Here is a 17,827-nt window from a genome sequence, read left to right as displayed (position 1 = left end):
AGGGTCTTAATTACATGAAACATAAGGTTTTGAATCATGAACTTAGTTCTCCATTCTAAGTAAAATCATGAGATAATAATAACCTACCAGAAACAGAACATTGACCCATCTCGTGTCCTTTTAGTGACATGAATGAACTAAAAGATCAGTCCCATGTTTTATTTTTCATGGTACAGTTTTTTCCTATTCCTCAAATCACATTAACATGCCATTAAATAAACAACTGTATTCCAATGGTAACCTATTTCTCAAGCTTTCTCTTCGATGTCTAACTACTGTGAATTCAATCAAACCTATAATCCCATAAACATCAAGTAACCACTGTCAGAACTACAGAGACCAAGCAGAAACAAATTGTATTTCGACAAAGCAAATGACAAAAGAAGGGCCTTTTTAGCCACGTTCTTATTACTGTTCAGAGTAACTAACAACAAATGGTCGTGTGTAGAAGAAATTTGATAAACGCAGACTGGCTTTGTATCTAAGGGGCATAGAGAGGCTCAGGCATGCTCTCTCTTTGAATCCTAGCAAAGCATATAAAGGAACTGTAAGATAGACTCAATTGAATATAATTGTAAAAGACCAAAAGTTAAAACAAAAGCTTACCAGTTGTCTGGTGCCCATTTGCATCCATCAGATTCAACTACATGTAAGCTATAGGCATGTCTTGACTTGGCTGATAGATTCTCGAAACTGCATCCCATAGAGAACATGAACTTTTCCTCAGAGCTCAGCCAAGTCTAAGCAAAAAGGGCAAGTTACTTCATATTGGAAGATGAAAAGTTTACCTTTGATGGATTAGATCACCATGAATGGCGATCAATGAGCCTGCTTTCATCTCAATAGGCACAAAATCTTTCTGGTCGTAACAAGGCGATGGCCTATCAAATGTTACACCGTTTTCACCCCGGATAAACCTTCTAACCAAACCATCTGGAACAAAGCAGAGGAAGAAAACAAGACTGTTTAGCTAAGGAGATCACAAAGAAGAGTAGAGGTTGAAAACATACTCTTGTGAGATCCAGGTATGGCCCAAAGACAACCGTTAACAGTTGTGGAATCTTCTAAAGCCATCCAGAGACCAGTACAGCTCGGTGGATCCGTGTAGACAAAGGAGTTATCTTGGTGCGGAACAACTTCTCCTCCAATTCCAGGTTGCTAGTAAAATCATTGCCATAATGTTACAGGTTTGGATAGTTTAAACGTAACTACAAGAGAATAACTCCAAAGTTATTCATATAAAGTTATGATCTGCCTTGTCAAATGTTGAAACATTTGCATATTATTACGAGGATCGCAGTTCCTAGCGTTGAAGTTTGCAGCTACACAAGAAGTGAATAAGAAGAGTGTTACCTTGAAAATGTACATAGCCTGCATGACGACTGGTCTTCTGTAACCTAAGGATGATACCAAACTTGAAACCTTGGACGAGTATGTGAACTCCTTGTACAATGGGTCAAGCTCGTGCAGTGCTGCACCATAGCAGCATTAGTTATCCCTTATGATGTGTTTATCTCTCCACTAAAAATTAAGATTTTGTAGTGAAACATGTTGGAAAAAGATACCATGGCCAACTTTGTTTATAGAAAGCTCTTTCGGTTGCTTCAGTTTCCCATCATCACCAAAAGCTTTTTCTGAGAATCAATACACAAGGAACTCTTCAGAGTAGGAAAGCTGCTAAGAGCGATATTATAACAAAAGCAGTAGACAACATCAACTAAATGGTAAAAAAAATATACAGTATAACATTTACAAACTAAAAAACTGCATTCAAACAGTGTCAAAAGAAAAGAAGTGCCTATCCTTTCATGAAAGTTTAATATTCACATTCATTCATTCAAGTGTTTTGAACAAGAGAATGGTGTTTTTCAGATTCTGTAAACTTATATATCTCAAATTCGTACAACATATATTTCTTCACACATATAGAAAACATAAAATTCCCAAGAACACCATAACAAAGGAAAAACCCAAGGGATGGTTCTGATTATATGAAACAAAGTAAATGAAAGGAAAGCTTGAAAGAGTAGAGAGGAAACAAACCTTCAAAGAAGAAGGAGATTTTTTCAGCGCTCTCAAAGAAGTAATTATCGGTAGTCTTCTTCTGCAGAATAAACATAATAATATCAGATTTAAGTAAAAGGGTTTCAGAAAATTAATCATACAAAAAACATATGGTGAATTTGGATACTAGAGGAAAAGAAAGAAAGAGAGAGAACCTGGTTTTTAGTGGAGAAAATAGAAGAGACGGAGCAATCAGATTGAGTCAGCAACTCATTCATCCTCTTCCTCAAGGCTCCAATCTCATCCTCACTTGCGAATGATTCGATTACCAGATACCCTTTATTACAAAATCAATTCACTTCTTCTTAGCTCATCATCAAAACCAAACAAAAAGAAGGAAGATAGAGTTAAGAGCAAATATCTCAAAAAGACAAACCTTGAGAGTTGAAAAACGCCAGCTGATCTGGTGTTAGACTTCCTGCGATTCCCATGATATGGTGGTTGCCAGTAAAGATTTCTCCGGGGATTTTGTATGAGAACTATTATTTTCTTTTCTTCTAATAAATCAAAATACTAAAAGCAGATCCTCTTCCTCTTTTGACGACTTTAATTACCCAAACACAGAACAGAACAAAGTTTTCTTTGCCTCGAACTCCAATAACTCTTGAGATCTTTCCCCCACGCGCTACCTTTCGTGGCCGAACCTTGTGTTTGCGATATACTAGCACGCAACTTCCACGTGGACACTTATCTTTCTGTTTCAGACTTCCAGGGGATTTTCGCAACGCGCTAAAATTGACGAGTGAGATTTGTTTTTTTCGGCTTATACGGGCTTCCAAATTATTGATTGGTATTATATGGGCTTGTTGTGTTCAGAAGCCTTAAGGTCTTGAAAAAGATTCTTAGCCCAATCAACAGCCTATTAATTTTTTAATAAAAGTCAAGTGTTTTGGTAGACGGTAATTTGACGGTTCGTAGAGGATTAATGACTATGCAGATACTTCAACACCGTCTAGACCGATCATTTTGCTTACAACCGATTTTTACCTCAATGGTATTTGTTAATATACTGTATACATACATATTAGCTTCACCGATCACTCAAACCATCTCCAAAAATAAACTCTATTTTGAAGTTTCCAAAACTCTATATTTAAAGTTTCCAAAACTCTATATTTGAAGTCTAAAAGCGTTCTTCTCCAAAAACAAAACTTCAAACTCAACTTCAAAACTATTTGTATTTTATAATATTATCCTTATATTTATCCCTTATATTTGTCATAACTAAATTCATAAAAATTTTGTAAATAACTATCACATATATAAACATATTACAACAATAATAATTAATAAAATATTATATTAAAATATAAAATTTTAAACAAAATAACTTTATTAATATTAAACTTCAAGCAAAATACCATATTATTTCATAAAGTGATTTTCGTAATGCATATATGATCTACTAGTGCATTTCGAAGTAAAAATGGCTCTCCTCATTTTTAATGTGTATATTAGAGATAAAAATTGTTGAAATTGAGTGATATTAATATTTGTAAATACATTAGATCAGAACAAGAAAGTAAAAGAGAAACATAAAATATTACTAAAAAACTAAATTTTATCGATGATATTAATAATCGTGAATATATTCAATATGAACAAGAAAGTATTATACGAAAAGACATCATCATCAACAACAACAACAACCATCTCCAGTTACACAAAAAAAAAATTGGACAATATTTAGAAATTTTGAAGGTTTCGGATCAAACTTACCTGACTATTAGTGTTGTTGTAATATTTAAATCTGTGTAATAGTTATGTCTTCATGTAATTTTTAAAAAGTTTTTTTTGTTAAGTTTTTTTGTATATTTTTGTTATCTAAATCTATTTTTAAATATTTTAAATTTTATTTTAAAGTTTATTTAATTTTATGTGTAAAAAACTTAAAATATTTATGAGATATAATTTTTATAAGGATTAAAACAATAAACAAGAAAATAATGTGATGTGTAATTGTACAGACTAAAATGCAAATAAAAATATGAAACTTCAAATTTAAAGTTTTGAACGGCGAAACTTTTTTGGAGAGCGAAAAACTTATTTGAAGTACGCACTCTATAGCTGTAACAACTCAAGAGTCATTAAGTTATAATACATTAAACCGTAGAGATGGCACAAAGAAGCAAATAAATGAAAGAATCAAATCAATATTAAGAGAGTTGTTTCCTGAAATAAACATAACATTCTACCTCCGGAAGAATCAGAAGAATATGATGTGAAACACAATTAAAAGACCCTGCTACAACAAAGAATTTAAATAAACCTAAACCAAAACCAAAAGAGACACCATCATCGCCTCTAAACCAAACCAATGTACAAAACTTTTCGGGCAGCTTCTTCTCTCCCCCTGTTAGTCAGTTTCTACATATCTCCTAACACAAAAGTAGACTCTAACGTCTGCGTTTACATAAATGTACAAAACGCAAACGCTTCAAACCGCAAAAACACCCAAAAAACAAAGAAGAAGTGAACATCCAAACGCTGTCCTACTCTTTGACCACCACCAGCAGTCAAGGATTTGAACTAAACCCTCAATTTCCTCCCATGTTAGATGCATCAGCTTCAATGTGTCAAACGTATCAAACAATGTTGTGGCTACTACTCCTCTGGTGAGACCCTTCCCCGGATATAAATAGACAATTTTGCGACCCCTCCAAACGCTGTCTCCCTAAAACTCTCGGGAGAGGCCCCGAAGTTGTCAAGATCCACTCTGATATAAAAGAATTAGAATTACAAGGAATGAACACAGCCTTTTGGCCGGCAATGAAGCGAGTGCGTTTGTGTGTTTTCAAATGGCAGGGGGTGGTGGTTTAGAATCTGGGGTCGTTGTTCTGTTCTTACGTGACATACAGTCGGGACAAGGGAATGTGTAAATGGAGTCATTAGGTCTTTTTAGCTCAAACCCCTTTGAGTCACTATGAGACCTCATGTTTAGCATATGACGTTTAAAACTCCTCCATCTGCCGAGCAACAAAACAGATACAAATATCATTTATCTGGAACGTTTTAAACGTGGAACTTGTCAAGGAAGTAGAAGAAAGTGAGTACCCGATGTTGGGATTGTCAAAGAGGATTGCTAACTTTCGCTTGTCCGGTCTAATAGTTTTGGAGTGTCCTCCGTACAGATATCTCCGGTGACCCATGAGGAAGTGAGGAAAGTTTCCACCTTGTGTGGTCACAAATACTTCGCTGTGGAGACAGACTGTATAATCTATGGCAGCCATTCTTGAAGAGAAGTTCTAAACACAGATTCCAAGTCAGAAAAAATGATTGATCACACGAATTGTACAATGGAACAAACATAGGGAAAAGAAGCAGACCTTATATGGAGCAAGTTCCTCCTCTGATGCAATCATCTCTTTAGTTTGTAAATTAGGGAACATCTCTAGTAGCGGGGCCATGGTTCTGTTAGCGTTATATATCTGACCAGATGCAAGGAATATATATGTGCTTTTGTTGAAACCCATTCCTCTTAGCATTAAGCCCACCTGAAGGGTTTACAAGAAAAGTATAAACCCGAGAGAACAACTAACACTATTGCTCACTAAACATAACAGCCAACACTATTGCTCACAAGGGTTTGGTGGAGCTATTGTGATAGATGATTAACTTTAAAGATCCGAGAATGCTAATATATTGTAGATAGTAGGGGCAGTGTCCAGAAATTGATGAGTACCTCTAAAGGAGTTAAAGGGCATTTCCCGTTTTGCCTGATAGCACCAGGTCTAATAACACGGCCTGGTTTTGTAAACTTTCCTTTCCATCCTCGTTCTCTTGCTGCAATCATATCTTGTTTTTCTTGCTTGCCACCATCAAATACACAACAGGAGAAAGCTACCATGTCCTGCAACATTTAGATATACCTTATCAAATCTCTTATTTCAGACAAACAAGCTCTCCATTCCATGACAAAAACCAATGGGGGGATTCTTGAAACGTCTCTTCTTTACATGAGGAACAAACCTCTTCAAAGCGCAGATGTACAGATACGTACTTTCCTCCGTGATTTGCACTTTGATCTTTCATTCTCTTCACCAGTGTTTCTCCTAGTGTTAGTATGGGTTCCGAAAACCTCAGGGCTTCGTAATTCGCCAAACATCTAAGTCTCTGGACAGGTTGAGGAGCATCAAACGAAAGTCTATTTGCAAATGGTGATATTCGTATAACCCTGTGCCATTTAAAGATACCAATTCCCATTGACAAACTGTCCTATTAAGAACAATGCTAACCAACCAACTCTAGTATGTGCAAAGTTGTAACTTACTTCTCCTCATGTAGCTTCGGCAAGATGGAGTCCCGATAATATTGAATGGGTGACCATGCTTTAACTCTGAAGTTGTAGACATTTGTCATGTTAAAGTCATATCGCTCCATTAGATATTCAGGAATTGTGTCAACCACTCGTACATCGTTTGCTAAGGTATTGACAAAGAACTCTTCATCGTAGATGTCCCCAAATTTACTGGAAAAAAAAAACTTCTGTTAAAAAGCAATCCACAAAAAGATTGTTTTCCTTGAACAAACAACATCAAGACAAGATTTTCAAAAGAACCTTGGATCTCTCCATATGCTGTGAAAGTGAAAGTTGGGGATTACTAGAGTTGCGTTGAGATAGCCTGCCACAGCAACCGCATTGCATATCTAAGCATAACATAGTAGAGACAAAGTCAACATATTTGACATAAGCAAGGTTGAGCAGAAATGCTTAGAGACTTGATGTATCATGAAAGAGATCAACAAACCTACCGATGTCCGCTGCTGATTCAAGCCTCCGTTTGCTTCAACATATATATAACCATTCGACTCCGGCAACGCTACAATTAACAAAAAAGAAGAAGAAGCCAATGTTTACTTAAATCAAATTATGATCCAATTAACTTTGTAGAATGCACGGAACACTTTAATCAATGTGACAAGTAATGCTCTCTGTAAACGCTTCAGATTACTAGTGCCAACGAGGAGCAGCGTTGTGAAGAAACTAGAGAAAAACAATGCATGCAGTAGAGTAGGTACCTCCAGTGGACTTGTTCACGTAGGGCTTCCACTCCCCACCTTTATACGAATGTTTCCAAATGGTTGATATCTGATAATGAAATACAATAACATTGATGATGACACGTGAAAGAGATTGTAGATAACCAATCAACATTACAAGTCTCAAACCATATAACACGCTCGCAAAACAGCCACATAACCAAAGTAACATTCATGATATAAGAAGCTCCTAATCCTACAGTAGTTACAATTAACTTAGAACTCGGGGCTAAGATCTGAAGCTAATAGCCCTTCTCTCAATGTAAATAAAGGAACAGCCTTTACAAGTTAACAACCTAAACGCCAATGTGGGGAAACAAAAAAGGCTAACCGCATCAGCCGTGGAGTTATCAGCGTCCATATCATGCCTAAGCTTGGCGTAAAGCTGGGGGCTTTTGTAAACAGATCCGGGAGGAGATCGATGCCTAATGATGGGACCAACGTCGAAGGACACGGTGCCCATGTACAGCAGCATACACGAGATGTATATCAGAGGCGCGAAGAGGAAGACTCCCTGGCGCCGGAGGAGAGCCGATAAGATGATCCACGAGACGCGATGCGCGAGGGTTCGGCTCGGCTGGACGGCGGCGGGGAACCGAGCGGAGGGTTTTGAACGGGAGTGACGGTACCGAGGAGAGCGGCGAGGAGAGCCGGGAGGAGATGGAGTGGTGTGGCCGCTTCCCGGCAGCCGATGATTCTTCGCGAGCATTTGAGGGAAGGGATTTAGATCTCGCTTCTTCTTTAATGTTGTCTCTCTCTCTCCTCTTTTGGTTAAGAGATTGTGTGATGAGTCATAGAGATGCGGTGGATGTGTTTTGTTTCTCTCACCACGGCGGAGCGCGGTTGAGAGATTTGAAGAGAATCGCCGGGGGGGAGAGAGAGAGTGTGCGTCTCTTTTGAGGTGGAGGCGTGATCAGTCACATGCGCACCCTTTCCTTTCCTTCTCTTCCTTTCTGTCTTTCTTTTTATTTTATTTTTTCCCCTTAGATTTCAAAATTTATTATGAACATTTTTTTTTATAGAACTGGAAACTTCATTTAAATGTTTTAATACTGGTTTATTTCTATTAAAAATAAATAATTAATAAATGAATGATGCGTATCTAACGATTCTATTTGTTCTGAGTCCCACTGTGAAGATATATGTGTATATGACGTTTTCATCTACATGAATATATCTTATTAAAAAAATCATTAATTTAAACAATTATTAATGAAATCTATTAATTTTTATGAATATAATTATGATATAATTAAATTATATAAAGACTGATGAACATTTAGTCAAATAATATATTTTATAGTTCTAAGATGTATATAAAATACTTTTAAGGAATAATTTTAGTGTTTTATCTAGGTTCCCTTATTTTATTATATACTGAAAAGTAATTCATTTTTTATAATAAAAATAATTTATTCAGTCTTTAGGATGTTGTGCGTTGTGTTCTTTCTACCTTTGATTATTCGTATAAGATATGGAGAACATCCAAGAAGACTTCAACACATTTCTTTTTTCACTTTTGGGTTATGGAAAATACAATAAAATATATAAATTCGTATATTAGCAATATGCTTTATTGTACAATTAAAGTTTTGTTAATCTACAATTATAAATTAAAATTATCCCCTTTAAAACAAAAATATATATATGAATGACAATATCTAGAATAATCCGCAGGATATCCTGATATTTGCTTTTTTTTTCTGTTTCCTCAATGATATTCTTGTATTTTTCGTGTGAGATTATCAACATAACATAACATATCACTGAAAACAAATATATTTACAAAGATAAAAAATATACCTTTTAGTCGAAAAGACCTATATGCTTGCTTAGCCATGAAAACAAAAGCATCTGTATTAAGAACCAGTAGTGTAATGAAACAGTAGTAAAAGTATTTAATTCAAAACTAAACAACTCAGAAGGCAAGGCTAACAGGACAAGCAATGTTGATCCCATACTTTGTTTACCTAATATTTCGGGGGAAAATGCATATTTCAACCTGAACTTTATCCATCGTGCTTATTCCTACCCGAACTTTGTAATAGTGCATATTTCATACCGAACTACATAAAAACTCAAAAAATACTACATGAACTTTAAGCGTTGTGCTTTTTCCTTCACGAACAAAAATTCAAAAATACTACATGAACTCTCAAAATCGTGCTTATATATATTGACAATCAAAACTGTTAGTCATCCGTTAATTTATCAAAATGACGTCATTTTGGAATTTTTTGTAAAATTAATTGTGACTGTGACTGAATCATTGGGAAAAGTGCTTATTTCAACCCGAACTTTACCCGTCGTGCTTATTTCCTCCCAAACTTTGAAGTGGTGGGTATTCCATACCAAATTACATAAAACTCTAAAATACTACATAAACTTCAAGTGTTGTGCCTTTTCCTTTCTGAAATTTATAGTATTGCATATTTCATACTGAATTTAACAAAAAATTCAAAAACACTACATATATTCTCAAAATTGTGCTAATATATATATTAATCGCCAAATGTGTTATTCAACCATTAATCTATCAAACGACGTCGTTTTTGATAAATTCTGTTAAATGTAAAATTTAAAAATACTATATAAACTCTCAAAATCGTGTTAATATATATATTGACGTCAAAAATATTAGTCATCCGTTAATTTATCAAATGATGTCATTTTGGATAAATTCTGTAAAATTAAAAATTAATTTTTGGAAGGTTCAAATTCTCATACTGGTGGACAAATAAGATCAGATTAATTACTAGACCAAAGTAAAATTTTTGTATAAATTTGTAAACAATAACTGATATTTAAGTTTTATTTTAATCAAATAAATATTATCAAAGTTTTATTGTTTCAGTTTTATAAAAAAAATATATAATCATTTATGTTTTAATTTAATTTTAAAAATTATTATTTTATAAATTTAGAGAAATTATTTTTAATTTAAATATTTATTTATAGTATTACTAAGAATTGAACTATATTGCAAAATTTTAGAATTTTGTGTTGGTTTGCCTTTAGATCAGAGGCAAAAAAAAATTGTTTTTGATAAATTCTGTAAAATTTAAAATTTGAAAATATTACATAAACTTTCAAAATCGTTTATATATAGATTGACAATCAAAGATGTTAGTCATCCGTTAATTTATCAAAATGACGTCATTTTGGATAAATTTTGTAAAATTAAAAATTAATATGTAAACACGATTTTGAGAGTTTATGTAATATTTTAAAGGCGTTTAAAAATATAGTATTTTTAAATTAAAAAATGTAGTATTTTTAAATTAAAAATGTAGTATTTTTAAATTAAAAATTTACAGAATTTATTAAAAACAACATCGTTTGATAAATTATTGGTTGAATAACACCTTTGATGGTCAATATATATATAAGCACGATTTTGAGAGTTCATGTAGTATTTTTGAATTTTTGTTTAGTTCAATATGAATTATGCACTACTGTAAAGTTCGTGAAGAAAAAGACACAACGTTTAAAGTTCATGTAGTATTTTTTGAGTTTTTATGCAGTTCGGTATGAAATACGCATTATTACAAAGTTCGGGTAGGAATAAGCACTATGAGTAAAGTTTATGTTGAAATAGGTACTTTTCCCTAATATTTCGTCCCTAAATGGCACGTGCTTTGGCAAGGAATTAGAGTCATATGGTGTAATTATTTTGATGACAATATTATAATTTTTTTTTTTGAACTATGACAATATTATAATTTTCCAAGCATGATTGCTTATTAATACAATGTAGCCACAACAAAATTCGTATATTTTATGAGCAAAACAATTTTAAATCCTACCGATTATAATAGTTGACTTGTGAGTTAGTTTAGATCTCCACTTGGGGATGACATAATCACCAGAAAATTATACAAAAGTTGCAATTTTGAATACCTCGAAGAATAAATTTTTCAGTATGTATATTTAAAAGTAACAATAAAAACTAGTTATCATGGTTTTGAATATATGAGCGAATTAACTAATAATGTGATTATGTGAGTTTACTAGAAATTACTAGCGTGTGGCTCTGTTGCACATGTGCAACTGAGATGGAGGGAGAGAGGTTGGCAACAGCGACATTTTTGTGTGCAGGAAATATGAAAAGATTCCAAATTTAGTAAAATACTATATGCCATTTTCTGATATTTTAATGAGATTTTCAATTGAAAAATATGACGTGGCACGTCAATATTCTAACCACAAGCCCGCGTGTTCAGTGTCTATAGGTCATTAACAGCTAGTGACACCGCAAGTTGGGTCTCGTATCTTTCGTCGTAGTTTACAAGTTACTCGACGATGTTCCAATTTATCATGTTTTATTTCAGTCAGTTTTAGCGTTTAGGAAACGGCCGTGTGTGGAGTTTTTTATAGCTAATATATGCACTAAATACAAGACAAGGACACAAATCCTCATTGTCCGCCATATATTTGTACTTGATGGCCACAAGAACGATTAGACAATAGATTAAAGACAAGTCATAAAGCCAAACTTCAAATGAAAACAATGATGAGAAGTAACAAAAGGTTTGAATCTTTAAACCACATTTATCAGAAAAAATATTCTTCCACAAGAACACAAACGCCAACAAGAAACCCACTCAGCCTTTTCATTACTCGTGCAATGTACCAAGGATGTCTTCATCCCGGAACAGTTGTACCAATGTACCAACGTGCACAAGTATGATACTTCATACTTGTGTCCTTCTAAACCAACACACATTTATAATATTTCTAAAACTTGGGGTTGTTTCTGATGGATCAAGAGTTTGGAATATTGTCGAAAAGACATATAATCTAATATACAAGTCAACAAAAAATGCATAAATTCCTCACAAGATATGTGTTTCGGTTGGCTATACACAACATATAAAAGGAAAAAAATGGAAGACGACATGGTGAAGTACATGAGAGCTCTTCAAGTATTATAGAAGATATTGACAAGGTAGTGCGAAACCGAATCTCTGCAATTCGACATATGGGGGATGGGAAGTATGATGAATATTTTCAATTGTGGCTTGTCACAAGATGAGACTCATTTAGTTCATTATGCTATTTTTTCTGTAAAACTGTGTTTTTAAATCAATTTAGCTTTAATTCAAAAAAAAATCTAATATACGGATCATATAACCAATAAACTGTTGGATAATTCCAATTAACTTGAGTATCAAGTTAACTCATTAAAATGAAGTTTGATGGGTTAAGGAAAAAAGAAAACATATCGAGCTTAAGAATGTTTCCATATTATTATTAGGAAAATATGTAGTTTCGTCCTATATAAAGAGTTCTTATGGAGAGATGTTCCATCAAGAGAAACACACTGAGAGATTTAGTTTTGAGAGAGTTTCTAAATCTAATAAGAAGAGAAGTTCTTATAATCTTTGTGTTTGTGCAACTTTAATTGGTATCAAAGCTCCAGGTTTCGAAGATCGTTTACAAGAGAAGTTGTAACTCGATCAAAACATGGGAGACGATAACAATTCTCAAGGACGTGATAAAGATCTTGAGATGAAGAAGGACATACGATGTCAGATGCTATCATCGACCAACTACACCGTATGGTCGATGCAAATGAAAGTGATGCTTCGTTTATAACATGTTTGGGATACGATTGATCCAGGGAGCGATAATGCAAAGAAGAACAATATGGCGATTGCTCTAATCTTTCAATCAGTCCCGGAAGCGCTAATACTTCAGATAGGAGAACATAATACATCGAAGAAGATTTGGGAAGCTATCAAATCCCGTAACCTAGGTGCTGATCGGGTGAGAGAAGCGAGGTTACAAACTTTGATGTCTGAGTTCGACAAACTGAAGATGGCAGACACATACACGGTGGATGACTATGCAGGAAAACTCTCTGCAGCCGCGTTAGGAGAGATAATGGAAGCATCGGTGATGGTAAAGAAGTTTCTGAAGGGGACTTCCAAGAACGAAGTTCATTCACATCGTAGCTTCGTTAGAACAAGTGATGGATCTAAATGCAACGGGGTTCGAAGATATTGTTGGAAGATTTAAGGCTTTCGAAGAACACATAAAAGAAGAAACCAAGATGAAGATCAATCGAAGCTAATGTTTGTAAAGAATGATACACAAGGTCGTGGAAGCCATAACAACTCGTGAGGAAGAGGCCGAGGTAGAGGTTATGGTGGAAGAGGAAGAGGACGAGGAAGGTCTAATGGTTATGATGGTCGTAACAAAGGAGGAGAAGCTTTGGACAAGACCGAGAAGGACTACTCTAAGGCTAAATGTTGGAGATGCGACAAGATGGGGCACTTCGTGTCACATTGTCCTACACGACTAAGAGAAGAAGCTAACCTAACGGAAACACAAGAAGCATATGCATTATATATGCATGAAGAAGGATTCCTCAACGAAGAGAGAGTGTTTCCTAAGAGGTTTGACGAGTGCGATGGAAATACGAGTATATGGTACCTTGACAATGGTGCAAGTAACCATATGACAGGCAAGAGAGAGTTCTTCTCAAACCTAGACGAGAGCATCAAAGTCAAAGTCAAATTCGATGATGGATCAAACGTCGAGATTGTTGGGAAAGGTCCGATCACGTTCATCGCAAAAACAAGGGAGAGAAGAGCACTCAAAGACATCTACTACATTCCTAGTCTAAAACACAATATCATAAGTCTTGGACAAGCAATCGAGATGGGTTGTGAGGTTAATATGAAAGAAGACTTACTGATGCTAAAAGATCCCTGTGGAAGGCTATTAATACAAGGCGCAAGGCAACCAAACCGATTGTACAAGACGCCAATGGAGGTTGAATATCCGAAGTGTCTTCAGATACAAGAAACTGATGTTACATGGGTGTGGCATGCGCAGCTAGGACATGTGAACTTTGGAGTCATGAAGAATATGGTAGACAAGGAGATGGTAGTAGGGATGCCTCAGGTGATACACGAGAAAGATGTGTGCAGCGCCTGCTTGGTTGGGAAGCAAACTCGAAAGTCTTTCCCGCCTAAAGTAAAGTATCGAGCATCACACGCATTGGATTTGGTACATGGTGACTTGTGCGGTCCGATATCACCATCAACACTAGCAAAAAATAGATACGTATTTCTCTTAATTGATGATTACTCAAGATATATGTGGACGATGCTGCTAAGAGAGAAGAGTGAAGCGTTCAATCGGTTCAAAAAGTTCAAGGAGTACGTGGAGAATCAAACGAAGCTAAAACTCAAGACTTTTTGCATCGATAGAGGAGGGGAGTTCACATCTTCTGAGTTCATTCGTTTTTGTGAAGAAAACGGTGTAACTAGACATCTCACCGCACCGTATACACCGCAATAAAACGGTGTGGTCAAGAGAAGAAAGAACACTAATGGAGATGACTAGAAGTTTGATGAAAGCTATGAAGATACCTAATCAGCTAGGGGGAGATGCAGTATGTCATTCAACGTATCTCACAAACCGCATTGCTACAAAGGCTTTGGAAAACAAGACTCCATACGAAGGCTTGTATGTTAAGAAACCGAACATTGAGCATCTAAAGGTCTTTGGATGTGTAGCTTTCGCAAAAATCAACGGTCCTCATCTCAAGAAGCTGGATGATCGATCAAGGATGGTGATCAACCTAGGCACAGAGCGTGGCTCAAAAGCTTACAGGCTCTATGATCCGGTGCGAAGAAGATAATTGTTAGTAGAGATGTAATCTTTGACGAGAAGAAAAGTTGGGATTGGTTTACACTATCAACAAACGTGGACGAAGAACCAGGATCATTCAAGCTTCCTCATATCGATGTTCCAGAAGAAGGAGATAGTGATGAGCATCTAGCTCACCAACACCATGAAGAGCAAAACAATAATGAAGAAGAAGAAGCTGTAGACGCAGGTGAACAAGAGCAAGTAGCAGAGAACAACGATGCAAACCAAAACCAGCATGTAACATCAAGATATGGCCGTAACATCAGAAAACCAAAACGGTTTGATGATCACATCCTACTCGCTGAAGTTGAAGGTGTCAAACTCTTGCTCACCATCGATGGTGAACCAGAAAGTTACATCGAAGCTGCAGTAATACAAGCGTGGATCGATGCAATGAAGGCAGAGATCGAATCTATCATAAAAAACAAGACCTGGAAGCTCGTCAGGAAGCCGGCAGGTGTGAAACCGATAGGTTTGAAGTGGATATATAAGATCAAGAGGAATGCAGATGGAACGGTGATCAAATACAAAGCAAGGCTTGTTGCAAAAGGCTACATGCAACAACAAGGCATAGACTTCGACGAAGTGTTTGCACCAGTTGCTCGGATAGAAACCATACGACTACTCTTGGCGTTAGCAGCGACCAATGGATGAGAGATCCTATACTTGGATGTAAAGACAGCGTTCCTAAACGGTGATTTGAATGAGGATGTATACGTAACTCAGCCAGAAGGTTTTGAAGAGAAAGGTAAGGAGAATCACATATACAAACTCAGTAAAGCTCTATACGGTTTATGTCAAGCCCCGAGAGTTTGGAACATCAAACTCGACCGTGTTCTCAAGGAGATGGAGTTCACGAAGTGTACCAAGGAACCTGCGGTATATCAAAAGAAAGAGAAGGGGGAGCTTCTGATCATAGATATATATGTTGATGACTTGTTTGTAATAGGGACTTCGCTCAACGTTATCAAGCAATTCAAAGATGATATGTCAAGAAGATTTGAGATGTCAGACCTTAGGAAGCTTAAATACTATCTTGGTATAGAATTAATGCAAAGAGCTGATGGCATTCGAATCAAGCAAGGAGGATACGCGCAAGGTATATTTGTCAAGATGAAGATGGAGTCATGTAACTATACTCACGTTCCGATGCACACGAGTTTGAAAATATCAAAGGCAGAGGAGGAGCCTGAGATTGATGCAACATCGTATCGAAGCACCATAGGATGCTTAAGATATCTTCTTCATACACGACCGGACTTGGCATTCTCGGTTGGTGTATTAAGCAGATATATGCAGAGTCCAAGAGAGAGTCATGGAGAAGCAGTGAAGCATCTACTACGGTACATAAAGCGCACTACAGAGCATGGTCTCTTCTTCAAACGAGATGGAACAACGGAGATTACAGGTTACAGTGACAACAGTCATAACATAGACGTTGATTATGGAAGAAGCACGACAGGGTTTATGTTCTACCTTGGAACATCGCCGATCACATGGACATTGTGCAAGCAACCCACAGTGGCACTCTCTTCATGTGAGGCGGAGTTCATGGCAGCTATAGAAGCTGAAAAACAAGCAATATGGTTAAAGGAGTTGATGGTCGAGATCATAAACAAAGAAGAAAAGAAGGTCATGTTGAAGATTGACAACAAGTCAGCAATTGCCCTCACCAAGAATCCGGTGTTTCACGGTAGAAGCAAACACATACTCTCGAAGTACCATTTCATTCGAGAATGTGTGGAGTTCAACTTGATCGAAGTTAAACATGTACCTGGAGTAGAGCAGAAGGAAGACATACTAACTAAACCATTGGAGAGGATCAAGTTCGAAGCAATGCGCAAGTTCATCGGAGTTCAGAAGATCAACATACCCGAGATTCGAGTTGAAATTAAGGGGGAAAATGTTGGATAATTTTAATTAACTTGAGGAGCAAGTTAACTCATTAAAGTGAAGTTTGATGGGTTAAGGAAAAAAGAAAACATATCGAGCTTAGGAATGTGGCCATATTATTATTAGGAAAATATGTAGTTTCGTCCTATATAAAGAGTTCTCATGAAGAGATGTTCCATCAAGAGAAACACATTGAGAGATGTTTAGTTTTGAGAGAGTTTCTCTCTTGGACTCTGCATATATCTTCTTCATACTCGACCGGACTTGGCATTCTCGGTCGGTGTATTGAGTAGATATATGCAAAGTCCAAGAGAGAGCCATGGACAAGCGGTGAAGCATCTGTTGCGATATATAAAGGGCACCACTGAGTATGGTCTCTTCATCAAACTGGATGGAACAACGAAAAATTACATGTTACAGTGACAGAAGTCATAATATAGACATTGATGATGGAAGAAGCACGACAGGGTTTATGTTCTACCTTGGAACATCGCCAATCACATGGACATCGTGTAAGCAACCCACCATAGCACTTTCTTCATGTGAAGCGGAGTTCATGGCAGCTACGGAAGCTGCAAAACAAGCAATATGGTTAAAGGAGTTGATGGTCGAGATCATGAACAAAGAAGACAACAAGGTCGTGTTGAAGATTGACAACAAGTCAGTGATAGCCCTTACCAAAAACCCGGTGTTTCACAGTAGAAGCAAACACATACTCTCGAAGTACCATTTCATTCGAGAATGTGTGGAGTTCGACTTGATCGAAGTGAAGCACGTACCTGGGAAGGAGCAGAAGGCAGACATACTCACTAAACCATTGGCAAGGATCAAGTTCGAAGGAATGCAAAAGTTCATCGGAGTTCAGAAGATCAACATACCTAAGATTCAAGTTGGAACTAAGGGGAAGAATGTTGGATAATTCCAATTAACTTGAGGAGCAAGTTAACTCATTAAAGTGAAGTTTGATGGGTTAAGAAAAAAAGAAAACATATCAAGCTTATGAATGTTTCCATATTATTATTAGGAAATGATGTAGCTTCGTCCTATATAAAGAGTTCTCATGGAGAGATGTTTCATCAAGAGAAACACATTGAAAGATTTATTTTTGAGAGAGTTTCTAAACCTAATAAGAAGAAAAGTTCTTATAATTAGAGTTGGCAATTGG

At 36.2% G+C, this 17,827-nt stretch overlaps 2 protein-coding genes across 2 annotated transcripts; both read right to left on the bottom strand.

The window, feature by feature from the left end:
- Positions 1 to 282: 282 nt before the first annotated feature.
- Positions 283 to 2,710, bottom strand: LOC106427988 (phytanoyl-CoA dioxygenase). Its single transcript, XM_013868717.3, has 9 exons — positions 2,441 to 2,710; positions 2,220 to 2,341; positions 2,044 to 2,104; positions 1,566 to 1,634; positions 1,354 to 1,472; positions 1,011 to 1,158; positions 789 to 933; positions 607 to 693; positions 283 to 524 (listed from the first exon to the last, which is right to left on the bottom strand). Exons 1-9 carry the CDS (start codon positions 2,493 to 2,495, stop codon positions 482 to 484), a joined length of 849 nt encoding a protein of 282 aa, XP_013724171.1. The 5' UTR covers positions 2,496 to 2,710; the 3' UTR covers positions 283 to 481.
- A 1,487-nt stretch (positions 2,711 to 4,197) lies between these two features.
- On the bottom strand, positions 4,198 to 8,071 carry BNACNNG22220D (protein ESMERALDA 1). Its single transcript, XM_013868718.3, has 10 exons — positions 7,436 to 8,071; positions 7,084 to 7,153; positions 6,817 to 6,884; positions 6,623 to 6,711; positions 6,335 to 6,532; positions 6,034 to 6,238; positions 5,747 to 5,914; positions 5,391 to 5,558; positions 5,119 to 5,309; positions 4,198 to 5,030 (listed from the first exon to the last, which is right to left on the bottom strand). The coding sequence occupies exons 1-10, from the start codon at positions 7,811 to 7,813 to the stop codon at positions 4,859 to 4,861; spliced, it is 1,707 nt and encodes a 568-aa protein (XP_013724172.1). The 5' UTR covers positions 7,814 to 8,071; the 3' UTR covers positions 4,198 to 4,858.
- Positions 8,072 to 17,827: the final 9,756 nt, after the last annotated feature.

The sequence above is a fragment of the Brassica napus genome, chromosome C2 (assembly GCF_020379485.1).
Source record: "Brassica napus cultivar Da-Ae chromosome C2, Da-Ae, whole genome shotgun sequence".
NCBI lineage: Eukaryota > Viridiplantae > Streptophyta > Magnoliopsida > Brassicales > Brassicaceae > Brassica > Brassica napus.
The sequence above is the reverse complement of the archived record's forward strand: the minus strand, read 5'-3'. Positions and strand labels throughout refer to the sequence as shown.